Source organism: Sorex fumeus, unplaced genomic scaffold, assembly GCF_029834395.1.
Source record: "Sorex fumeus unplaced genomic scaffold, SorFum_2.1 ptg000246l, whole genome shotgun sequence".
NCBI classification, from domain to species: domain Eukaryota; kingdom Metazoa; phylum Chordata; class Mammalia; order Eulipotyphla; family Soricidae; genus Sorex; species Sorex fumeus.
In genome coordinates this window covers 465,229-491,342 of record NW_026606303.1, presented here as the reverse complement: position 1 = coordinate 491,342, position 26,114 = coordinate 465,229, and the positions used below count along the sequence as shown (strand labels likewise).

Here is a 26,114-nt window from a genome sequence, read left to right as displayed (position 1 = left end):
TTACATTCAATATTTTGACACCGGATCCACTATTATTATTTGGGATTTTACCCCAAAACTCAGATCTCCTGAAAAGGCAACAGTAGACAATTTGTTTTCTATTCCTGGTTGTAAATAACATATGATGTCGCGTGGTTGTAGTAGTGGCTGCGCGATTTTGAAATTCCAAAATTTTAACAATTAAATCTGGAGGGATTTCTTGCCAAAACCTGCTGGGTTCCAAGATTTGTTCCTGAGTCTGTGGGATCATGACCATTAAGCAGATTGATCGGGAGCCAGAAAGGCCATTAGTGGGCGGTGACTAGGGGTCTTGCTGGGATGGGGAGGGAAGGGCTGGTCCCACCCCCATCCCATGAGGCCCCACGTGTCTCATCACTGAGGGCTCAAACCTTACTGTCCAATGACTTCTGGAGGATGGTGGCCACCGAGCCGCCAAGGGGGAGCAGGTGGAGGGACAGCACCCTTTCCTCCCTGGAATGGCCCAGCGACAGTAACCTACTGCAGGGTCTGGATGCATTTCTGCCAAAAGCCACTGGATTCCGAGATTTGTGTCTGAGTCTGTGGGATCATGGCCGTTAATGAGCTTGATCAGAAGCCAGAGAGGCCGTTTGTGGGTGACGACTTGGGGTCTTGTTGGGGAGGAAAGGGCCAGCTCCACCCCCATCCCGTGAGGCCTTAAGTGTCTCGTAACTGTGGGCCCAAACCTGACTGTCCAGTGGCCTCTGGAGGATGGCGGCCAGCGGGCTTCCAGGGAGAACAGGCCAAGGCACAAAATCTATTCCCACCTGGGGTGGCCCAGAGCCTCTAACTTACTGCAGGGACTGGACACATTTCTGCCAAAAGCCGTTGGGTTTCGAGATTTGTTTCTGATTCTCTGGGATCATGGCCGTTAAGCAGTTCAATCAGGAACCAGAGAGGCCATGTCTCCAATTATATAGCTGAACTGGAGGTGGTTTGTGGGTGTATCTCCCACATACCTAACTTTTGCCTGTTTACTTTCTTGGTCAACTCTGCCCCAAGTTTTTGGGGCCTGGCCAAAAGCACGGCAGCAATTTGGGGATACCTGGAAGTCTGCTGATGCACTCGCCTCACAGGTACAGACTGACCTGCTTGTGACACCATACCCCCAACCCAGTGCTTCTTAGGGTTTACTCCTGCCTCTGCACTTACAGATTGCTCCTGCCAGGGCACTGATGACTGGATGGGATTCCTGCCATTGAACCCAGATCAGCCACATGCAAGTACCCTACTCACTGCACTATCTCTTTAGCCCAAGATAAACACTTTTAAGAAAATGGTTTACAGGTCCAGAGCAATAGTGCAGCTGGTAGGGCATTTGCTTTGGCCAATCTGGCTTCAATCCCTGACATTCCATATAGTCTGCCCAAGCACTGTCAAGAGTGATTCCTGAGTGCAGAGCCATGAATAAGCCCTAAGACATCACCAGGTGTGGCACAAACATAAAGAAACAAAAAGAAATTGGTGTATCAGAATTCCATTGTAGAAACTGTTTGACTCATTTGACTCCATATTTCTTGATTGCTAGCCAAAAATCTTTTATAAATGAACCTGAGCATAATCAGTTATCACTGGCAAAAAGGAAATAATGTTATTAATGTAGATATAGAACACCTGTTTGCTCAAATTTTAATACTGCTTTACATAGTTTGTGAAACAATTTCAATCATGTTTATTACTAAAAATTTCAATAGTTTACAGATCTTTGACTGGTGAGATACCTGATAATCTCCAGAGGAAAATACATTAAAAGCATATATACAATGATAGACGTTCTTATTATACATGTCGCCTGGATGGTACATTATTTATCACTTTTTACAGAACTAGAAAACATTCAAATGAAGATAAATAGATTCAAACTGGATGATAAACTTCTGATGGTTGAGGTCCTTCATTTAATTTTTTTGTGATAAGAAAATCCTAAAGTATTAATGTTGAATTTCTCATCATACATTCATCTAAAAGCACGGTGAAAAAAAGAAAACTGTAAAGACAGTAAATTGGTTATTTTAGGTGTTTCACAAGTAGCTTGTTATTTCATGCATCAACAGCTGGAGATTTCTGCACAGTGCAGAGAATGGTGTGGCCTGGCCGAAACTGTTGTTGTCATCATTGTTGAGGTTGTCCCAGTTCCCGTCGAGAGCCACCTCGGATATCATCTCCACTTTCATCTTGAGGTCCCGATTCTTTCTTTGGAGGTCCACAATCACGGAATTCAGGAAATCAATCTGTGTTAAAGGAGAGCGTGAGACGGTGAGCCATCTGCAGGAGCCATTGGAACCCGCCACAGAGGAGGCTGGGCCCCGCTTCCAGTCCCCGCCCCAGGGTTTGAGGCAGCCAGAGCTCCCCTTTCCCTTCCTGAGCACAAGCTCCCAGGTGCCCCAGGGAAGACCCCAGGAGGAGATGCTGGGCCCCCTCGGTTCCTCTCAGAGCAGGGAGTCAAGAGGGCCTTCCCTGTCCTACAAAGACAGACTCACTTCTTTAAAATCCACGGGGGGAAAAATTCCACTTCACAAAAGTAAGCATGACTATAGGCACAAACATTCATGTTTCACTTAAAAACTGGCAGGTTTGGATCTGAGTGATAGCACAGTGGGAAAGGTGCTTGCCTCGCACGCAGCCAACCCAGGTTTGATCCCTGGCATCCCACAGGGGCCACCGGAGAGCAGCCAGGAGTGAATCCTGAGTGCAGAGCCAGGAGGAAGCCCGGAGTATTGCCAGGTGTGGCCCCCAAAGAAAGTAGAAAGAAAACCAGAAAAACAGACTGATTCTTTTTCTCCCTCAGGACAAGTTCTGACGACGAGTCTCTGAGAGGGCCCAGGCCCTCCCACACTGGAGCCAAGAAACGATTCCCACTTCCTCCGAGACACGGTCCTGTTGGGAGCTACCGTTCAGGAAGAGGAAAAGGCCAGAGCAGGGATTCAAATCTAGAGGGGAAAGCCAGACACGCTTACACGTGGACACACCCGGACACACACACAGACACGCTCCCCAGTGCTCGCGTGAGCACACACACATGTTCACACATGCACACACACTCACAAGTGAGGAAGACAACAAAGCACTTGCTGATTAGGAGGAAAGTGTTGGCGGCAGCAGGAGGCACAAGCGGAAGCGGAGGCAAAGGAGAGAGAAAACAAGGCCAGAGGGAGCTTAAAGGAGAGAGAAAACTAGGCTCGCTGGGATCCTCATGCCCAGGACAGTGAGACACCCCGGGCAGCTCCGGGCTCGCCGCCCCCACTGGGCAGAGCTAAGTCCCAGGAGCCGCTGGGTGTCTGGGACAGAAGCTGAGATGGCCCCTCCATTCAGCACAGGAGAAATGAAGTCAAGTAGCCAAATATAAAGGAAGTTTTAGGTGGAGCAATTCTGTTTCTAGGGGTTTATCCTAGATTAATTTCAAATTTGATGAAATTACAGCAATCCATAGAATAGAATAGTAAGCAGCTATTAAGAGAGCTAAGCTCAGACCATTTCATGTAAAATGAAAATATTTAAGTCAAAAAGAAAACATTTAGGCTTGCTTACATATGCTTATAAACATATACATCTACTTTTATGGAAAAATAAAAAATGATGAAATAACTGTTTACTTGTCTGGGGGGTACTGGAGAAGGACAGTTCAGAGTGAGATTATATAATATATATAGACTTAACACACTGGCTAATGGTTTATTTTTTTTTGAGCAGAAATAATTTTATTGGGAATGTCCAAATAGCTTTTCTTCTGAAACTGTGAAACCAAAAATCTTCCCTCCAGAAATACACAGATGCATGGAATGTGCACGAAATGCCCAAGGTTTCAGAAGCAGATGCTGGAAGGACACACCTCATCCTTAAGTCCAGTATCCCAGACCAAAAGGGCGAGGATTCAAGAATGAAGTGAATCGGGTGTTTAGAGGATCCACTTGGGTTGTGAGATGCATACTGAAAGTAGACTATAGACCGAACACGGTGGTGAACTCAATTCCTCTTTTGAAAACCACAACATCCAAAAGGAGAGAGAGAACAAAAGGGAATGTCCTACCACAGAGATGGGATGGGGGGATTAGGTGAGAGGGGTTGGGGGGTGGGAGGGTTACTGGGATCATTAGTGACGGAGAATGGGCACTGGTGGAGGGATGGGTACTTGATCATTGTATAACTGAAATCCAAGCACAAAAACTTGTAAGTCCACAATCGTACCTCATGGTGTTTCACTAATAAAACTTCAAAAAGAAAAAGAATGAGCTGAATCTATTTAATACTCATTGCAACGAAAACTCCTATGAGCAAACAAACAAAAGAAAGCCCCCATTTTATTCCTAAATGCATAAACTTAAACATAAATGCATTTTATTTATTTATTTATTGCTTTTTGGGTCAGACCTGGCGATGCACAGGGATTACTCCTGGCTCTGCACTCAGGAATTACTCCTGGTGGTGCTCAGGGAACCATATGGGATGCTGGGAATCGAACTCGGGTCGGCTGTGTGCAAGGCAAAAGCCCTACCCGCTGTGCTATCACTCCAGCCCCCATAAATGCATTTTAAAGAGGAAAAGAAGATGCTGAGATACTGGTCAATATTCAATGTTCAAATAAAAAAACAATCTGTCTGATTTGCGTTTTATTTTGCGAGGGATTGGGGGGTGGCCGTGCTCAGAGGCCCGGGGACCAAGTCTGGAGAGTCTCTGTCAAGACCAGGCCCGATGTCTCGATGCCACCCAGCCGACCTGCCAAACGGGCTCTTCCATCACCCCTTTACACCCGCTCTAACGGTGAGAAAGGACAGGCCTGAAATCAGCAACCTCTGACCCGAAACTGGATCCTCAGACACTCGGACACACTGCCTTCGCCTTCATGCTGACGTTGACTGGCTCTGACCCTCGTCTTCACTCTGTTCTGAGACTTTCACACACCTCAGGAGGGTTCAGAAGTGGCAAAGTGTGGGTTGGCGATGGGGCCCAACATATCAGGTGCCTCCGTGTGTATGCGTGTTGTGGGGGGGGGGGGCGCTGGGTTCCATCCCGGCCCTACACTCCAGAGACATCAAAAGATGGTGAAGTTCATACCAATAACCGTGCCGAGAAACAGAACTCAAGCCCTTTAGTATAAAACAGACTCAGGAACACAAAGTCATTCTTCCGGTCAAAATTCTTACTTTGGGTGGTGAGGGCAAAGTAGATTCACAATTCAACTCTTTTAACTATGAAAAGCAAAAGTGCAGTCGAGAGATGGGCTCAAGTGGTAGACTCATGTGGGGAACGGCTCCAGTGGCCCCAGAACCCCAAAGAGTAAACTTGAACCCCATGTCGGTGGAACAGTTTCCTTCTTTCCTCTTTTTTTTTCTGGGCCTCACCAGGCTGTGCTCAAAACTTGTTCCTGACTGCACTCAGGGGTCACTCCTGGAGGCCCTCAGGACCCTATGCCAGGCCAGGGATCAAAGCCCCATCAGCCTCAGGCAAGGCGAGTGCCCTACCAGCTGCTCTCCTAGCTCTCGGACCCCCATGTTTGCATTGTCACCCACAGACAAACGCTTCGCGCGGGCAGGATGAACCTCTGGACCTCCGAGTCCAAGCTGCACCTGGGAGCACGCAATCAGGCAGTTACGTGTTCTGGCTGCGAGGCCGATGCTGGTGGTGCCAGCTGGACTCACACGGAGACACGGTGGGAGGCGACGGGGAGGGGAGGAGTTACACCATCACAAAGCAGTAACAGGACACACTGGAAAAGGTCCCTTTTCCCTCCGAAACCACTCAGGAGACAGAGAACCGCAAAGCACACGCTGACTCCGGCATGGGCCTTCGCTCACACCCAGAAGTGTCACACTGCTGAAACGAGGCCTCTGGCAGAGCTCACCACGGGCACCGCGGCTGGCCTGGGACGCGACTCCGGTTCCAGGCACAAGATGTTCTCAGACACAGCAAACACACAAGCCCACGGAATCCGGGCCTCAGGCAGCTGATTTTTCTCCTGGTGCCACGGCAGCGGCGGTGGGGACACAGACAGGAGACTTATTACCAAGAGTGATGGCATTTTTGCCAAATCAGAGCCTAAACCGAGGACATGGAAAAACAGGATAAAATATCAGAGGGACTGCATTAGTTCATACTTCACCCTGAACAGAGACAAAGCTTGTTTGCTATAAAAGCCACAACTTCAGAAGTACTCATGTAGGTCATTGAGAGAAAAGAAATGAGGGCTGAGCAGTGCCTGCCCAAACAGCCCCCCACAGCCACGCACTCCCACAGTCCGAAATTGCTGCCACGGCCCCCATGGGCAAGACTCCATCTTCTCGGGATGGACCCCGTGGAGAAATTAAATGGATGCAAACTCAGGTATACAGGACTCGTGACTGAAATCTCCAGGCTTTTTCAGAGTTGGGATGGGCTACCTCCCCTCTCCCCCATGTCCTTGTACTTCCAGAAGCCCCAGCAGCTTTTGGACATCCACACTCCAAAGCTGCCACCCAGACAAAACATCAACTCCAGTAGTACCTTCCCGACAAAAAGACTTAACTTTCTGACATCTCAAACTCTAAAACACTGATAAACCAGTAGTAGCACACCAGATTGGAGAAGGAACCAATCTCGGTTAACAAAACAAACACAGGAGGCTGAACCTATCACAACATCTTACAAGGACTCAATGTCTCCATAAGAAACAACAATTTATTGATTGGCCCGTGGTTGGAGGCCTGCCCCAAGCGCTGGGGAGAAGGCAGTTGGGAGAGAGAAGGGATCATAAGGACAGTGACAGTAAGAAACGATCACTGGTTAAGATCTGAGTGCTGAAAATCCCGTAAGGAACAGAACACGATGACCTCTCTGTGCCCGAATTGCAAACCATCACGCCCCAAAGGAGAGAGAAAGAAGAAAGGTGCCTGCCTCTAAGGCAGGGTGGAGGGGTGGCGGGAGGGAACTGGGTGGGAAACATAAGCTGGTGGAGGGATAGGGGGCGGGAACATGGCGTGACTGAAACCGGATCTTGAACAGCTTTGCAATGGTGCATCTCATGGTGATCCTATGAAAGGAACTTCAAGGAAATAAGTGAGGGCTGGGAGGGTCGGCCCCCTGGGGTTTGCATGGGGCGGGGGAGGCAGGTTCCACCCCGGCACCGCAGTAGTTCCCCCCATCACCGCCAGGGGTCCGTAGTGAGCAGAGCCAGGAGCAGTACCTGCGCTCCAGGTGTGCCCTGGTCTGCAATACAAAGAGAGAGAGATGAGAAGAGTGGGGTGGGCAGGGGAAGAGGCGACAAAAGCCGAAGAAAAACAAAACAAGAAAACAAAACAACAAAAAAACACCAAACTGCGGGAGAAAGGAAAACAGTCTGAAAGAGCCCGAGAGAGGGGGGCGCACCCTCTGCGCCCTCGGCGACCCGGGCAGGGCTCTGCACGGAGGCGCGCTTGCGCGCGGGCGGGGAGCGAGCCGGCCAAAGGGAAACAATGTTGCAGCGGGCCGGGCACCAGGCGGCGCTCGCGACACTCAGCACGCGGCCTGCCGAGCGGCACAGGTCAGCCCTGCGCGTCCTCGCGCTGCCCCGCCTGCACTTGCACAAAGGGCCACGCTGAGCCCCCGCGAGGCCCCGCGAGCGGGCACCAAGAGGGACCGCTGGTTTCCCGACAAGAACCCAGAAAAATCCTTTCTGGTCTTCTCGGAGCAGGGACTGCGGGTGGGGAGCGAAGGGGGGTGGCAGGGGTGGGGAGGGCGGTGTTGCGGGGATCTGGGCTTTCTGCAATTTCTCCAGGAGGGTCCAAAGCCCCCACTCCCCACCCCGGCAGCCACTGGGTCAAAGTTCCCTCTCGCAGAGCAGTGGGGGGTGGCTCCCTCTCGGGGCGCCAAGGTTTGGAACTCGGAGCTCCACCTGGGAGCTGGAGGGCGAGGGCGAAGTGTCCTGAAATCAGGAAAAGTCGGGGCGGCCACCCCCCACCCCTCCTCGGGGCTGAAGCTGGGGGGCTCGCCAGCCCGCGCCCGCTCGCCCCAGGCACGCGGGGGTCACTCGGCCGGCCAGGGAGAGCGCGTGGGAATGAGCAGATGGAGCGGGAGCCCCCGCCCCCCACCCTCTGCCCCGAGGCGCGGGGAGGGGGGCTGCGCCCCGGCCCTTAACTCGGCAGCCCCGTCGGGCTATTCTTCGGGCCCATCCCGGGGCGCTGGTTCCCAAGGAGGCCTGGACTGGCTAATGTTTTAAATGCTGAATGTCTTAGTCAAAAGTGAAGCGTCATGAAAACACAAGGGCCACCCTCTCACCGCCCACTTGGGGTCCTGGCTGACACGCCCCAGATCTGCCTCCGGGTACCATCTCAGGCCATCAACAGCCTTGATCCTGAGCCGCCCAAAGGAATCTCAAAATAGATTAGCTCCCTACAGAGATGTCTCTGGACCCTAACCATTTACAATTTTAGAATTCTAGAAGACCTCTCATGATATTCATGATAGGCAATAGGTAAAGGTAAAGGCCCTCCCGTTGATCGTCGATTTGCTCGAGCGGGACCAGTAACGTCTCCATTGGAGACTCTGTTGTTACTGTGTCTGGCATATCGAATACTCTCGGTAGCTTGCCGGGCTCTCCGAGAGGGGCGGAGGAATCGAACTCGGGTCGGCCATGTTGGCCGCTTGTAAGGCGAACGCCCTACCACCTGTGAAGAAATGATCTAGCATCTGCCTCTGGCAGGCAGGCTTGAATGGTGGTGGGGAAATTTGAAATAAGTGTGGTGAGACGGTGTAATAGTGGTGGGATTGGTGTTGAAATATTGAATGGAATCAAATAATGTGAACAACCTTTTGAAACAACAAAAACAACAACAACAAAACCCAACAAGGGCCAGAAAAATAGTATAGGTATTTGCTTTGTACCCCACTGACCTGGGTTGGATCCCCGGCACCCCACATGGTTCCCCAAGCCTTACCAGGAGTGATTCTTGAGTGTAGAGCCTGGGGTAAGCCCTGAGCACCACAGGGTGTGGTCCCCAAACTAACAACAAAAATAAAACATAACATGGAAGCAACACAGCAAAGAAATATTACCTGATTCTCCTGGGCCCTTTCGTCCTCATCTGCTTGAGAATCAGAATTACCTTTCAGTTGAAAACAAAAAGAGTGAGTGTAGGTCTTTGAAAATGTGCCTTTTTGGGGCAGCAACAGTTCAGCAGGTAGGGGGTTAGATCTCTGGTCCCCTGAATGTCCCCTGAGCAGGGTGATCCCTGAGCAGAGCCAGCAGTAAATTCTGAGCACCGCAAGGTGTGACCCCAAAACCAAACTAACCCCCATCCCCAAAGTGCCTTTTCGCCTTGTTTTGGTCTCTTATTTTGGCGCCAGTGTTGCGGACCCAGGGACACTACCGTGAGCCCATGCTCCAGGCAGGTGCCCAAGTTCACCCTCCTGTGCAGCCAGCTGGGGGAGGGGCGGCGGGGCAGGGGGGCTGGTGCCCCTGGAGGTGTGGGGGAGGGCGGAGAGCAGGCACCCCTCAGCGGTAGCATTTTACCTAACCAGCTCTGGAGCTGCCTTTTGTTCTCTTTGAGTTGAAGCTCCAAGATTTTGACCTTGAGCTCCAGCTTCACCTTGTCAGATTCCAGGGACTAAACAACTGAATGCAAGGACTTGGCAGAGGCATTTTCTCCCCTGAGCAAGGAGACCTGCAACACAGGGGTGTGGCTTAGGCCCACGTGGCCGTGGCTGGGACCCCCATGTGGGCGTGGCCTGGGCCGACATGGGAGTGGCTCAAGCCGGAGTGGGCATGGCTCAGGCCAATGTGGGCGTGGTTCAGAGAGATGGGCGTGGCTCGGCCCCATGTGGGCGTGGCCCGGGCGGAGATGGGCGTGGCTCGGGTCCACATGGGCGGGGCCGGGACTCGACCCCCATTTCTCAGCTTCTCCAGCTCTGCGTCCCTCTCCCTGAGCAAAGCACTGATAATACTGATGAATTTCTGTAGGGAAGCTTTCTCTTCATCGGAGTCTCTTATGAACTCGGGTTCTCTAAAAGACCAAAGTGTTCAAAATGCCAGAAATCAACCCAGAGAGAGGCCAGTGCACAACTGCCCTAGAATGGACGCTCAAGGGCTCCTAGGACTATTGCGGGGGGAGGGGCCCAGGCTTTTACGTGTGCAAAATTTTAGTGAAATTTTACTGACTGTGAGGGAGAAAAAGTTTGCCTATGTGTACATGCCAGAACCTGCATATCACTGTGTCCATGTGAATTTAAAGAAACAAGTTAAGAAGTTTGGGAGATGGAGAACACAAAGAAAAAAGAAAAGAAGGACTGGTTGCACCCCCAACCCCCCAAAAGAATTCTTTTAAACAGCTAATCCCAGGTTGAAGTGCGATATCTTGAATAAATTATTACCAAGCTATGACAACAATTAAAACACACACACATGCAAAGCAATTATATGAATGTCATGCAGAGCGGCTTTATGCTGGGAGTATCCATAGGTTCTCATTCATTTCAGCAACTTTCAGCAAGTTTGGAGAATGTGTTTTTGAAACCTTTCTGAGCCAGAACGGGGCAAAGGTTGTTACGACTAACCCAACAGAGAATGATTTTCATCCAGACTCTGGAGAGGACCAAAGTGAGTTGCTCTTAAACAAAAAGGCAATTCGCAAAAGGCCAGAACAGAAAGGTGAACAAGGGTTTCTGGTAGAGGATGAGAGCTCGGGGCACACGGAGCATGTGGCCTCACACCCTCGGCCAGACTCTCCTCCGGGCTGGCTGGCAGAGGAGATGGAGGACCTGGCCTGGGGAGAGAGGGCGGCAAGACAGGGAAGGAGCAAAGACACAACAGATACAACCCAACGGGTGCGTGTGTGGCTGTGTGTGTGTGTGAGCATTTACACCACAAAAGGACGTGTGTGGGGGAGCACAGGGCGGGGACGGATGGCCAGTCAAGACTGGGCAATGCCACAGCCTGGAAAGGACATGAGAGGGGACAGAAGTGTGGCTCCTGGGATGCATATTTGGAGAGAGACAGAGGTGCGTGTGAAGTGGGGGATCTCATTAATGTCTGGGGTCCAGGACAGCTGTGGATGTTCGTGTCAGACTCGCTGGTTCAAATCAGTTCAATATTTGTTTTAAAATTTTTTAATAGTTTTAAAATTTTTTACTCCCACAAAAAAAAAATAAAGTCATCATTTGTTCCTTTGATTCACTGAACTTTTTTTTCTTTGGGATGGATGTGTGTACACCTGGCCATGTTCAGGGTTTACCCTGGCTCTGGGCTCAGGGTACCACATGGGGTGCCAGGGATTTAACCCAGCTCAGCTGTGTACAAGACAAGATAGTACCAGTTCTACGACTTCCGCGGCCCCTGAAGGAGTGACTTTCCATGGATGGCTGCATAAACATTCCTGGAACATATGGGGGCAAGGGGAACAGAGGTGATGAGACAGCAGAGGGAAATGGACAAGTGGTTAAATGGGTCATTTATTTTTTAAAATTTATTTATGTATTTATTTTAACTGGGGGTCACGCTCAGCGATGCACAGGGGTTACTCCTGGCTCTGCACTCAGGAATTACTCCTGGTGTTGCTCAGGAGACCATATGGGATGCTGGGAATCGAACCCGGGTCGGCCGCGTGCAAGTCAAACACCCTACCCCGCTGTGCTACCGCTCCAGCACTAAGTTGCATGCCAAGACGAGTGTCTTAAAAAACAAAACCTAAATGGAACAAAAAACTGCTTCACCTTCTGACGGACGGTTGCCTCCTCAAGCCAGGGCACCAGTCATGATTCTGGGGGGATGTGCGCTGTGGGGAGCGCAGGGGAGGATGGGACTCTGGTGTCTGTGTGCCATGGAGCTGTCTCCTGCAAATAGCACCAGGGATGAACCGACCATTTGGGACCAGCTCTGGGGGGCTGGGAGGATGAGCAGATGGAAGGAGCTGAGACGGGCGGCAACCATGGACGTGCAACAGATCCCGACAACCGCCACTCAAGAGTACAGAGGAGGGGGTCTCCCCGCAACCAGAAATCACAGTGGGGTGGGGTGGCGGGTGCGCTGTGTCACAGGGAATTACAGCACAGTAGAATTCATGGGAAACGCATTTCCCTTCCTTGTGTCCTCCATCTTCAGCAGCCTGGCAGTGGGCTGGCCTTGGGGATGCTCCTGGCTCTTTGCTGGGGGCTGGGTGGAGGGAGGGAACTCTGCCTCCTGCAAAGCCTGTGCTCCCTGCGGCCCCAGACTTCAGAGCAAAGCTCAGATATGCTTAGGCCCATCTGCCTCTTTCTTTTCTTTTGTTTTGGGGCCACACCTGGTGATGTGAGGGGCTTACTCCTGGCGTTGTGCTCAAGGATCACTCCTGGCTGGGGGAGGATCCACCTGGGATGCCGGGGATGGACCCTGGGTTGGCCTCAAACAAGGCAAGTTCCCTGCCCGCTGTGCTATCCTGCAGCTCCCCTATTTGTCCTTTTCATTCTGACTTTCGTTTGCATTTCTGCAGCAAGTTCAAATTCTGGGCTTCTCTGCTCCACCTCAGTTCAAGATGTTTTCCATCCTGTGGAACGATGTCTTTTTCTCCTGGTACTCTGGTTGAAGTTTTTGTTCTCCTGAGTCGTAACAGTAAATGCAGAAAACGAATCTGTAACAAGATAGTTCTTTTTGTTTGGTGGCACATTTGGCGGTGTTCGGGGCTTACTCCTGGCTCTGTGCTCAGAGAGCGCTCCTGGCGGTGCTCGGGGGACCATACGGAGTGCGGGAATCACACCCGAGTCAGACAAAAAGCAAGGCAAAAGCCTTCCCGCTGTGATATCACTCCAGCCCCATAGAGTGATGAAAGTGAAAAACAACAACAACAATGTTTTTACATGCAAGGGAATATGTAGTTTTTAATTAAAATAACACTAGCACGTTACTCGTTTTTTTATTTTATTTTATTTTTGGCTTTTTGGCTCACACCCGGCGAAGCTCAGGGGTTACGCCTGGCTCTGCACTCAGGAATTACTCCTGCTGGTGCATGGGGGACCATATGGGATGCTGGGGATTGAATATGCAAACGCCCTAGCCGTTGTACGTTGTACTATCATTCCAGCCCCTAGCATGTCATTAAAAAAAAAAAGAAAGAAAAGTTTGTGTACAGAAAAGTGGTTATTTTCTTCTCCTTCCAGGTCTGGTCACTGCAGAATTTTTGGTCGTCGCTTTTAGTAGGTCGTACGGTCTTCTACCTGAAATAATAAGACTGCAGATTCTACTGCTGCCACTGGGTTCAAAAGTCTGTATTGCTAAATAATGTTTGACTTATAAATTTTTTTTGCTTCTGTTTATGGGTCCTACCTAGTTGTGCTCAGCGCTTACTCCTGCCAGTGCTTAGGGACCACATGGGACGCCGGGGATTGAGCCCAGGTCAGCCTCAGGCAAGGCTGGGCCCTCCCCGCAGTGCCATGGGTTCTGCCCCAGGATTAGACTTTTATTCCCGTCCTAGGCATCCGTTGTGCTGACTCTCCTCTCCTCTGCTCTTCCAGTACAATTGTCCAAAGGCTTTGCCTGGCAGTGTTTTAGCGCAGGGGCTGTTTCAAGAGCAGATGAATTTGTAGATTGCAATGCCAGACATCAAACCACGTGGGGCGGTGGGCGGGGTTATCGGTACTCACACCCCCACGGTCCATGTTCCCTGACCCCAAGGTGCCGGGAACAAACTCAGGAATGTCTCGCACTTCCCCCATTGCTGCTTACAAGAGGCTCTTTTCCAATAAATAAAGCCCATTTGTGTCAAACAAATGTCCTGGGGCCCCACGGCAAAGCCAATGGGGTGAAGGGGTGAAGGTTGTTTCTGCAGCTCAGGGTCCTGGGGAGGGGGAGGGGCACTTTAAAGAGGCGTGAATCTGAGGGTTAGTTTGTTCTTTTTCTTGAGGGCCACTCCAGGTGATGCACCAGGCTTCCTCCTCCTGGCTCTGCACTCAGGGGTCACTCGCCGTGATGCTTGGGGGACCATGTGGGGTGCAAGGATGGAACCCGGGTTGGCCGCATGCATGGCACACACTTTCCCCTGTACTGTACTATCGCTCCAGCCCCAAATTTGAGTATTTCTTAACTTAAAAAGAAAAAGGGAGACGGTAGCCCTGGCCTCCTAGCTTTGCGGCCTAGGTAAAACCATCCTTAAGCAACCGAGTAGATTTCTCTGCAAGGACAGCGCAGCCAGCGTTACCATGGAAATAGGCAGCCCAGCCAGCAGAAACCGATGCGGTCACATGCCTGATGGCATCCATCATATCAGCAGGCGGGGTTGGGCCGCTGCGTCCCACACGGCCCACAGCGTGACGCCTTTTTAACCGAGTGACACCCTTCACTCGTGCACCCCGCCTGGAGAGCATTCCTACTGCTCGAGAGGGGCCGTGGCGGGGGCTGGCGCTGGGCCTGTCTGGGTCTGTGGAGCTCAGGAACGCTCCATGCTGAAAATGGGGATATTCTGCACGCCAGGAGAATTTTTTTTCTTTCGGCAAAAATAAACTGTCCTATTTGCCACTGTCTGTCCACTGGCCAGACTGCACCTGACTCAGGTGAAACGCCTGAAGGAAAGGCGGTCAGCTCACTCCCCAGCAGGTGGGTGCCAGGGTGGAGTCGGGAAAAGTACCTCCAGGAGCCTGGGCCAGAGCACAGCGGGGAGGGTGTTGGCCTTGCACACAGCAGACCTGGGTTCCATCCCCGGCACCAGAGAGGACCCCCCCTCAACCCCACCAGGAGTGAAACCTGAGCGCAGAGCCAGGAGTAAGCCCTGAGCACAGCCAAGTGTAGCCCCCCCCCAAAAAAAGTAAAATAAAACGATGATTTAAAAAGAGAGACCCTGCAAGGCCAATGCACGCAGATCCAATGTGAACAGTGTAAATAAATTCAATCAGCCTCCCATTATTGATTATTACAAAATACACATCCCAAACTATTGGGGGTGGGAGTGGCATACACACAGCTGTGCTAGGGGTCAGGCCCAGGGTGGCCGCACGCAAGGCAAGTGCCTTACTCACTGTAGTGTGTCTTGGCCCCACTCCTCCCAAACTACTGTTCTTACAAGGATGTTACAAATACTTCATCTGAGGGTTGCATTTCTGGTTTATGCCATAAAAGGTTGCGGTGACGGTGAGACTGTCTGTGTTGGCTGAACCCCATGCGAGCTGTCACGCTGACTGTGTGCCAATCCAGTCACCGAGGGCTGGATCCATCTGTCATGCCTGAACACAACTATTTTTTACCTGCAGAGTCTAATGGGTGGTGGCGTTCGTTCGGCCCCTTTCAGTTCTCTTGATTTGTTAATTCCCATCCCCCATACTTTGCACACTAGGGTGACCCCATGAAGATTTAGGGGGTCAAATCCACATCAAAATGCTCTCAATGATTAAATGAGGCATGTTTCAGAGCTATTTATTTAGTGATGGGGGGGGGAGGTATTTCAGGCCTGAGCTAATTAGTCATTTAGGAGCTGGGAGATTTAATTTTAATTATGGATGAAAAATCTCCCTCCCTCCCTTTCTCTCTCCCTATCTCCATCTCCTGACAAATGAGCAGCTTTCACTTAGCAAATGGTCACCAGCAAACCTGGTTGCAGGCGGTGCCTGCTTTGGGGAGACTGCTCAGTCTCCCGTGGGAGCCACACAGTGACTCCCGATCCACTTGCAGTTCCAGAAGGATCTTTGGGTCCCCAAGGCCACCAGTCATCCCCTCAGCCACATTCGTGTCTCTACTTTGCACGGAGCTCTGCTCCTGAACGCCCATGGGGAAGGCTGCCAGCGCCCCCACAGGTGTGGGGGGATGGGAACTGTCCATTCCACTTTACGAACCTCCCATATATATTTTTAAAAAGCAGCATTGGAGCTGGAGTGGCAGTAGGGCAGGCAGGGTGCTTGCCTTGCAGGCTGCAAACGCGCGTTGGACCCCTGGCACCCCATATGGTCCCCGAGCCGGCCAGGAATGGTCCCTGAGCACTACTGGGTGTGTCCCCCCCCAAAAAAAAAACAAACAGAAAAACCCAGCAATTGCTTTCACTTTTGCTGCCTAAAATAAAGTGTTTTTTTCTCTTTTTTGGGTCACACCCAGCGATGCTCAGGGGTTACTCCTGGCTCTGCAATCAGGAATCCATCCTGGGGGTGCTCGGGTGACCACATGAGATGCCAGGGATTGAACCTGGGTCAGCCACTTGCAAGGCAAACGCCCTACCGGCTGGACTATGGCTCCGGTCCAAACTGAAGTGATTTAATTAAGCAATTTCTCTCATAGGACATAAACTTACATTTCTTTCTTGAATTCTTCCATCTCTTGATTCTCTACAGTCAGACGCTCTTTCGATTTCTTCAGCTCTTCCACATTCTTCAAGTTGTTTTCTTTAAGGGATCCGACTTCGAGACCAAGAGAAAAGAAACCTGGTCAAATGCTTCTGTTTTCCAGTGGCATGGATGGGGACACAAATCAGACGTGAAGACGCAAGTTTGAATAGCAAAGGGCCGGAGACACGCGGCTCAGGGGCGTCCTGCAGCGCACCGGTGCAGGAAGCCCCGTCTGTAGGAAGCAGACCCTGAGCACTGTTGGTGGTGGCTTAAAAGACCGAAAAAGAATGGACACTAGAGGCTCCTGACAGAGACAAAGAGGACTCGGAATGAAGAATGCTCCTCCCAAGCCCTGAGTGTATTCGCTGAGTGACTAAGGATATGGTTTTTCTTTCTTTTCTTTTTGGGTCACACCCAGCAATGCACAGGGATGCCTCCTAGCTCTGCACTCAAGGAATTACTCCTGGCGGTGCTCAGGGGATCATATGGGATGCCGGGGATTGAACCTGGGTCTGCCGTGTGTGAGTCAAACGCCCTCCCGCTGTGCTATCGCTCTGGCCCAGGATATGGTTTCTCTCAAGGCTGAGGCCGGGCCTACACAGCCCTGGTCACCACCATCAACCACCTCACTCTGCAACTTCGCATTGGTGTTCCTGGCGTCCTCCAGGGAGGCCAGGGTCTCTGTCTTCTCTTGGGTCATTTGCTCCATGAACTGCCTGGCATCTTCCGCTGTCTGCACAGCCTGGAGGGAGAAACCTCGTTGAGCCACGCGGGGGGGGGGGGGGGGGCAGGGAGGGGTTGGCCTCAGTGGCAGAGCACAGCGCGAAACGCCACACAAACCTGCCACAGTGGTTCCGGGCCCCGCTGGGCGCCACTCACCCCGTGGGGACTCGCTGGGCGAGCCTGAGATCGGTCCACAAGCTGGAAAGACCCACTACTGCTGGGCGGGAGGACCCCAGAGCCCAGACCATGGCTTGTTGAGGAAGAAGGAAGTAAGCAAGGGAGGAGGGAGGCTAAGGATACGAAGGAGGGAGGGAGGAAACAGGGAAGAAAGGGAAAGGGGGGGAGGGAGGGAAGAAAAGGTTATCTTTTTTTTTTTTGGCCCGCTCGAGCTAATCGATGAACAACGGGAGGACAGTGACAATGACAGTGACCCTATGGGATCCTGGAGATTGAACTCACGTAGGCCGTGTGCAAGGCAAATGCCCTTCCCACTGTACTATCACTCTGGCCCCCAAGATTTACTTTCTTGTAGTTTCTTGTCTGTGACTTTAAAAGTTTGAGGGGTTTCAATATGAAATTTAAATTGAAGAACCTCTAATCCACTAGACAGCAGTCACCAGAACTTGACGTTTGTTACATCTTGATGCGAACAAGTGGGTCAACTATCCCCTGCTGTGTCCTAGGAATTGATTCCGTTTGTTTCTGGAATGCCAGCTAAGGAGTCCTGAGTCCTGAGAGGAACTCCCGGGGGTCTCTGGGTCCTTCTGTTATGTCTGTCAGTCCTGTCTACAAATCCCACAGCCAATGGCTGTCCAATGGCTTCTGGAGGATGGCGGCCACCGAGCCACCAAGGGGGAGCAGGTGGAGGGACAGCACCCTTTCCTCCCTGGAATGGCCCAGCGACAGTAACCTACTGCAGGGTTCAGATGCATTTCTGCCAAAAGCCACTGGATTCCGAGATTTGTGTCTGAGTCTCTGGGATCATAGTCATTAAGCACCTTAATCAGGAGCCAGAGAGGCCGTTCATGGGCGGCGACTTGGGGTCACATTGAGACGGGGAGGAAAATGCTGGCTCCACCCCCATCCCATGAGGCCCCACATGTCTCATCACTGTGGGCCCAAACCTGACTGTCCAATGACCTCTGGCGGATGTTGGCCACTGAGCCCCTAAGGGGGAGCAGGTGGAGGGACAGCACCCTTTCCCCCCCGGGGTGGCCCGGCAACAGTAACCTATTGTGCGAGCTGGATGCATTTCTGCCAAAAGTTGCTGAGTTTCGAGATTTGTTTCTGAGTCTCTGAGATCATGGCCGTTAAACAGCTCAATCAGAAGCCAGAGCGGCTGTTTGTGGGTGACGACTTGGGGGTCTCGTTGGGGAGGAAAGGGCCAGCTCCACCCCCATCCCGTGAGGCCCTACGTGTCTCGTCACTGTTGGCCCAAACCTGATTGTGGCCTCTGGAGGATGGCGGCCAGCAGGCTGCCAGGGAGAACAGGCCAAGGCACGGAATCTATTCCCACCTGGGGTGGCCCAGCGCCTCTAACCTACTGCAGGGACTGGACACATCTCTGCCGAAAACCATTGGGTTTCGAGATTTGTTTCTGAGTCTCTGGGATCATGGCCGTTGAGCAGTTCAATCAGGGACCAGAGAGGCCATGCCTCTAATTATATAGCTGAACTGGAGGTGGTGTGGGTGTATCTCCCACATACCTAACTTTTGCCTGTTTACTTTCTTGGTCAACTCTGCCCCAACTTTTTGGGGTCTGGCCAAACGCACGGCAGCAATTTGGGGGTACCTGGACGTCTGAAGGCGCCATCAGGCTGCTGATGCACTCGACTCACAGGTACAGATTGACCTGCTGGTGGCACCATACTCCCAACCCAGTGCTTCTTAGGGTTTACTCCTGCCTCTGCACTTAGAGATTGCTCCTGCCAGGGCACAGATGACTGGATGGGATTCCTGCGATTAAACCCAGATCGGCCACATGCAAGTACCCTACTCACTGCACTATCTCTTTAGCTCAAGATAAACACTTTTAAGAAAATGGTTTACAGGTCCAGAGCAATAGTGCAGCTGGTAAGGCATTTGCTTTGCAGGTGGCCAATCTGGCTTCAATCCCTGACATTCCCTATAGTTTGCCCAAGCACTGCCAGGAATGATTCCTGAGTGCAGAGCCATAAATAAGCCCTAAGACATCACCAGGGGTGGCACAAACATAAAGAAACAAAAAGAAATTGGTGTATCAGAATTCCATTGTAGAAACTGTTTGACTCATTTGACTCTATAGTTCTTCATTGCTAGCCAAAAATCTTTTCTAAATAAACCTAAAAATAATCAGTTATCACTGGCAAAAAAGAAATAATTTTATTAAAGTAGATATAGGACACTTGTTCGCTCAAGTTTTAATACTGCTTTACATAGTTTGTGAAAGAAATTCAATAATGGTTATTACTAAAAATTTCAATTGATACAGATCTTTCACTTGTCAGACAGTTGAGAATCTCCAGAGGAAAATACATCAAAATCATACATATAATTATAGAAGTTCTTATTATACATGTAGCCTGGATGGTACATTATTTATCACTTTTGACAGAACTAGAAGACATTCAAGTGAACAAAAATAGATTCAAACTGGATGATAAACTTCTGATGGTTGAGGTCCTTCATTTAATTTTTTGTGATAAGAAAATCCAAAAGTATTAATGTTGAATTTCTCCAGAACCAGCTTCTTGACATGCTCCTCCAGCTGGCCCCTCTCCTCCAGGCCCTTCTTACACTCGGCCACCAGGCCGCTCTTGCTCATCCGCAGCTCCTCCACCAGGGCCTGCAGCCCCACCTTGGCGACCTGCAGTGACCTGCAGTGCTTCGTTCTCTGTGCGCACCCTCTGGAGCTCCTCCTGCACCGCCCTGCCCAATTCCAGCACTTTCTCTTTCTCCGCCTCGAGGGCTTCTTGGCGGAGCCGCTCCTCCTGCCAGAGCTTCTCTGCGGCCCGCCTGGCCTCGATGACCTTCTCTTTTTCTAATTGAATCGCTTGGCTCAACAGCCAGAGCTTCCCCTGCTCTTCCCGCAGCGAAGAGTTTTCGGCCTCGGCTTGTGTTTGCTTCAGTAGCAATGACCCTCTCTCTGACTTCAGAGAGAGCTTCTCCTTCGCCAGCAATTGATTCTCTGACCTCAGGGCCCTGTGATCCTTCGACATCAGCTCAATTTCCTCTGATGTTATTGGGTAAGTTAATGACTACAGAAACAAAAGCGGGGAAGAATGGAAACAAGAATGAGATCAAGCAGGCACAAGCAAGCCAAGCACTTAATGTGGCCTAAACACCAGAAATGAAAATGGCAGAGTAGTCTTACCTGCACACGCGTGTATACGCGCGCGCACGCACTCACACACACACGCACACACACATGCAGGATGGAGAGGCTCTAACACAGTTAGCTTCTTAGGGTCAACATAACTACCTGCCTATTTTGTGGATGGGGGCCCCACACCTGGTGATGTTCGGGTCTCGCTCAGTGTTCTGTGCTCAGGGATCACTGCTGGCAGGGCCGGAGGACCATAAGGGATGCTGGGGATCAACCCTGGGTTGGCCGAGTACAAGGCTGCACCCTACCCATTCTACTAGCAGCCAATTTTATTTTTGAAATGCCATCTGAAATTATTCCTGACAGCTCCCCGGAAGTTTGGACAGTTGGATCTTGACATTGGGGCATAAGATTTTTTTCCCCCCACTTCAATTCTTCTATTATAAAATCCATCACTCTGTCATAGAAGGGATGCATTAAAAAACTAGTTTTCAGTACAATTCAAAGAACTACAAAAAGTATTTTGTTTTTGAACTTTGTGCAGGAGGGGAAGGGAAAAGCAACCACTACTTGCCAAACGATTTTCACAGGGACAAACAGAGGCAGGAAATGGACTTAGTCCCAAAAGTTTTACACTTTATAGAAAATCCAGACTAATCCACCAAGCTTTGGAGACTGAAGCCAACAGGTTTTGCTTGCCAAACACAGTAACAACAAGTCTCAAAATGGAGACATTAGTGGGCCCGCTCGAGCAAATCGATGAGCAATGGGAGGCAGTGTTTGCAGTAATTTGGGAGGGGCCCAGGGGTTCCAGGAGGAGTGGCCGCACACGGGCCAGGGTCTCCCTCACCTGCTCTCCCTGCCCGTCAGCAACGGGTTGTGCGTCTTCGTTTCTGAGTCTCAATGCACACCATAGTTTAACCGCCATGTACTTTCCAGAACTTTCTGCAGCAAGGGCTATCTTCTCTGTCCAGCTCCACAGCCATGAGCCGCAGCAGGCTACTGGCGTGCGCTGGGCAGCTGACCGCTGACGGTCAGGTTACCGGAATGGGACTGACCTGAGCATGCACACGAGGCTGCTGGCCACAGAACTGGGCCGTGCAGGTGGTCCAGAGAGGAGACGTAGCCCTGGCTCTGGTGCGTGGTGGAAAGAGGCCGGGCACCAACACACACGCGGGCCATGGCCGCCGCTCAGCAGCCCTGGTTTCCTCTGATGTAAGCTCGGTTCCGTTTTCTATCCATTGGCTTATAGATATGTATACACACACATATACATACAAGCACATATATGTATAAACTATACATGGGACCAAGCGTGGAAAACTAAAAATGTATCAAAATATGTACATATGAATTAAAATACACTTATTATATGGATATAAAGATGTACACATATGTACATGTTATGTATGTACACACATATATGTGTGTATACATTATTTTCCTTCTTGTTTTGGGGTTCACACCCGGCAGAGGTCACGGCTTCCTCCTGGGTGCTTGGGGGACCCTGGGGGATGCTGGGGATCCCCCGGTGGGTCACGTGCACAGCAAGTGCCCTCTCACTGCACTAGTTCTAGCCGCTCTATTTCTCCCCACTGAGCTTCGAACCTTAACATTTCTCTGATACACTAAAAAATGCCTTTGAGCAATCAAGTGAAAACACGAAGGCCTGAACTTACTGAGCAAGCTAAAAACAAAACGGACAACCCAAGCTGGGGTCCCTGGGCTTCTATGTGCTCTGCCGGGCGCCCCGGGAGCAACACCCTTCCGGCTCTCACAGGCGCCAACGGGTGGAGGAAGTGTCTGAGGCTGCAGGCCGAGGCCCCCAACAGAGCCCGACCCCGAGACGGCAGCCCTGCGCCCACACACCTTGGCCTCGTCGACTTGCGTCTTCAGCTCGGCCACCTCCCGCAGCAGGCTCCCGTTCTCCGCCTGCACCGCCTGCAGCTTCTCCGCCTGCAGCAGCAGCTTCTGCAGGGCCTGCAGTGCCTCCTCGTGCTGCGCCTGGCTCTCCGTGGTGGACTTGGCGTGCTCGGCCTGCAGAGCCTGGGGCTGGCTGCGGCTCACGTCCACCTTCTCCCCCTGCGGGGATCCGGGGGCCATCATCAGCCACAGGCCCCCTGCCTGCCCCCAGCACACACGCGCACACATGCGCGCGCACACACACACACACACAACGCACACAAACAAACATACCCGCACACACATGGCGACTCTGCTCTGCTCAACAGCACACACACACAATGTTCATGAAAATGAACTTGCACTTAGAACATAGATATTGGGGGCTGAAGGGCTGGCACAGGGTCCAGGTGCCCGAGAACAGCCAGACGGTTAGACCCTGAGCCAGGAGTACCACCGAGTTTAGGGGGAGCCCCAATAAACATGGTGATCATCTGGGGGCTGGGAGAGAGAGAGCACTGAGTAAGGCCACTTGGCCCCGGTCTGAATCCCGGCACTAACAGGAATATCCTGAGCACAAAGCCAGGAGTCGCCTCCAAGGACTGACAGGCATGGCACTAGTCCCCCACCACCACCACCAAAAAAAAAAATATATATATATATATACACACACCCCAAGGGCAGAGCAATAGCCCAGCGGGGAGGGTGTTTGTCTTGCACAAGGCTGACCCGCCTTTGATCCCCAGCATCCCATAGGGGATGCACCATCAGTAGTAATTCCTGAGTGCAGAGCCAGGAGTGACCCCTGAATGTCCCCAGCTGTGACCCAAAAAGACAAAAAACAACAAGAACTACAACAAGAACAAAAAAACCCAGAAAACAAAAATAATCCACCCCAAACTCAGCTATCAATGCCCAGTGTGTATCTGCCTGGCAAACACGAGTGAGTTGTGCAAGTATGTATGTATTTGCTTGCATGTCCAAGGACACGTATGAGTCTGCACATGACAGAAGCCCATGTGTGTATACTGGGGTGTGTGCATGGCTGTGGACACACGTGTGTACACATGTTCTCGACCACACACAGATAGAATGTGATGCTGCGTGTGCTGGGCCCATGCTGCCCCGGCAAGGACGATTCCCTTGGAAACCTCCCGCAGGGTCCTGAATGGCTCCTTCAGGGCTCAGTTTCGGGTCCTGACGGGACCCCGTCAGTACTGTCTCAATGGAAAGGCCCAGTTCATCAAGGTCCAGCGCCGGAGTGATGGGACAGTGGGGAGGGCGTTTACCTTGCACGTGGCTGACCCAGGTTCAATCCCCGGAATCCCATGTAGTCCCCCAAGCTCCGCCAGGAGAAATTCCTGAGTGCAGAGCTAGGAGTAACCTCTGAGCATCACCAGGTGTGACCCAAAAAGCCAAAAAAGAAAACAAAAACAAAAACAACCAGATACTTTAGGTGTTTTGCTTTGTATGTGCCCAACCCAGGTTCAATCCCCAGCATTCCACGTGGTCCCCTGAGGGCCACCAGGTGAAGGTCTCAGCACAGCTGAATACTAAAAAGCCCAAGACACAAACACACACACACACACACACACACACACACACACACACAAATCCTAAAAAGAAAACCAGAAAACACACTTTGATCCAGTGCAGGAAGGTGTCTGGAAGGTTCCAGAAAACCGGCCTTACCAGCACATGTCTCTCACCCCCTCCCCTTGCTGTGAGCCCCCAGTGCTCCCGGCTGGCAGGGGAGACAGAGCCGAGGGAGCAGGGGGCACGGGAGAGGAGCCTGAGGCGCTGCTGAGGGGAGGAAGGAGCCCAGCACTCCGGGAGCATCGCTGGCCACTCACTGATCAGGCAGAGGCGGAGGGCACAGAGGGGACAGAGCAGCGCACCTACCTTTGCTGCCCCAATGGGGGCTCATGCAGCCCCTGGGGCTTTCTAGCTGACACGCTCGTGAGCCTCAGAGGCGATAGGGCCGAGCTCGCCTGAGGAGGCTTCGCTTTTCCCTCAGCAAGGTGAAGATCAGCGTCCGACTCCCCTGGTACTCACCAAACTCCGAAGATCTTTCTCCAAAGCCTCCTTCACTCGGCCGGCTTCGTTCAAGTTCTCCTGAAGACTACGGAGCGCTAGCTCCTTCCCCTGCAGCTCCTTGGCCAGGCTATCGGCCTACCAGAGTCACAAGGATGGAGTGAATGGACCAATGGGACGAACAGAAACAGGAAGGGGAAAACAAAACAGAAAACACGTATGAGAAGCCCATGACCCAAAACAACCCCAAAGAACAGAGGCGTGAGGTGAGCGTGATTGCCTGAAGCTCTGAAAGCCAAGGCCTTGGCGCCATCAGTTCTGGTGATGACTGTCTAGTGGTTACTGAAAACGGCTCAAACAGAGGCGTTTTCTAGACCTAAATTTGGAGCGACCAGAAAATAAGAAAGCCTATGAGAAAGATTGACTTTCCAGGGGCGGGGAGACGGCACAAAGGGCTGGAGTACACACCAGGCCCGAGTTGGAACTGCAGCACCACTGGGCGAGCCTGAGATCGGTCCACAAGCTGAAAAGACCCACTACTGCTGGGCGGGAGGACCCCAGAGCCGAGAGCATGGCTTGGCGAGGAAGAAGGACGTAAGCAAGGGAGGAGGGAGGCTAAGGATACGAAGGAGGGAGGGACGAAACAGGGAAGAAAGGGAAAGGGAGGGGAAGGAGGGAAGAACAGGTTATCTTTTTTTTTTTTTTGGCCCGCTCGAGCTAATAGATGAACAACAGGAGGACAGTGACAATGACAGTGACCCTATGGGATCCTGGAGATCGAACTCACGTAGGCCGTGTGCAAGGCAAATGCCCTTCCCACTGTACTATCACTCTGGCCCCCAAGATTTACTTTCTTGTAGTTTCTTGTCTGTGACTTTAAAAGTCTGAGGTGTTTCAATATGAAATTTAAATTGAAGAACCTCTAATCCACTAGACAGCAGTCACCAGAACTTGACGTTTGTTACATCTTGATGCGAACAAGTGGGTCAACTATCCCCTGCTGTGTCCTAGGAATTGATTCCGTTTGTTTCTGGAATGCCAGCTAAGGAGTCCTGAGTCCTGAGAGGAACTCCCGGGGGTCTCTGGGTCCTTCTGTTATGTCTGTCAGTCCTGTCTACAAATCCCACAGCCCTTCCAACTTGGCCAACAGAGAAGTTTCTCCAACAACGCGCACAGCGCCAGGGGGGTGGGAGGGGGGCGGCTGGGAGGGCGCGTCTCTGCCACCACAATCCTATAGGAGGAAAAGGGCATTTCTCGGGGCCCCTTGGGGAGAACTGCAGCTTCCTCGGCTTGGCCCAGATCTCACTGTCTTGTCCTTCCCCAGGGTCAGGGCTACCATGAGAGTCCATGCCCGTGGCCAGCAGGAGGCCATGCTGGAAGGCGGACTTGGCCCAAGCACCCCTTAGAGGCTGAAAGGGATGAAATCTCTGCAGGGCTGGGCTGGGGCTTGTGCTGCAGGCAGGGAGGGGTCGGCAATGAGAAATACCAAGATGGGCCACGTCACCAGCCCTGAGGGAGCTCAGAGGTTCAGAGGCATTGAGCACCAGCTGGAAACTGAGGCACCTCGGGGAGAGGACAGCAAAGCAGTCACATGAGCAGGTGGTCAGCAAGGTCAGGGAAAGACCCCTGCGGCCAGCCTCGAGCCCAAGTGTCTGGGCGGACTCGGCGAGTACGCAGGGGGCCCAAGGCGGGGGGGCCGAGGTTTGCTTTGGGGGCTCCTATCTTGTTTTCTCACTGGCCTTGTGAAGAGTTCTCTGTTTCAGAAAGACCCCAGATGGGCCCGATTAGCCAGGGCCTAGGCTAGCATGGCATCCAGGTGCTGGGGACCAATGACCGCCCCAGAATCATGCCGACACGTTCTCAGTCCCATCAGAGGGAACCGCACGGGACGTGACCGGGAGACCTGTCAGCACCA

The 26,114-nt window shown here is 51.8% G+C and overlaps 1 protein-coding gene across 1 annotated transcript in view; it reads right to left on the bottom strand.

Moving 5' to 3' along the window:
- Nucleotides 1-2,039: 2,039 nt before the first annotated feature.
- The window catches only part of LOC130018280 (CAP-Gly domain-containing linker protein 1-like), a 37,565-nt gene continuing 13,490 nt past the window's right edge, over nucleotides 2,040-26,114 (bottom strand). Inside the window, 8 exon segments of the mRNA XM_056109006.1 lie at nucleotides 2,040-2,249; nucleotides 9,022-9,071; nucleotides 9,479-9,629; nucleotides 9,845-9,968; nucleotides 16,203-16,308; nucleotides 16,852-16,978; nucleotides 22,133-22,345; nucleotides 24,233-24,337. Of these exon segments, the coding sequence (XP_055964981.1) occupies nucleotides 2,040-2,249; nucleotides 9,022-9,071; nucleotides 9,479-9,629; nucleotides 9,845-9,968; nucleotides 16,203-16,308; nucleotides 16,852-16,978; nucleotides 22,133-22,345; nucleotides 24,233-24,337 (1,086 nt within the window).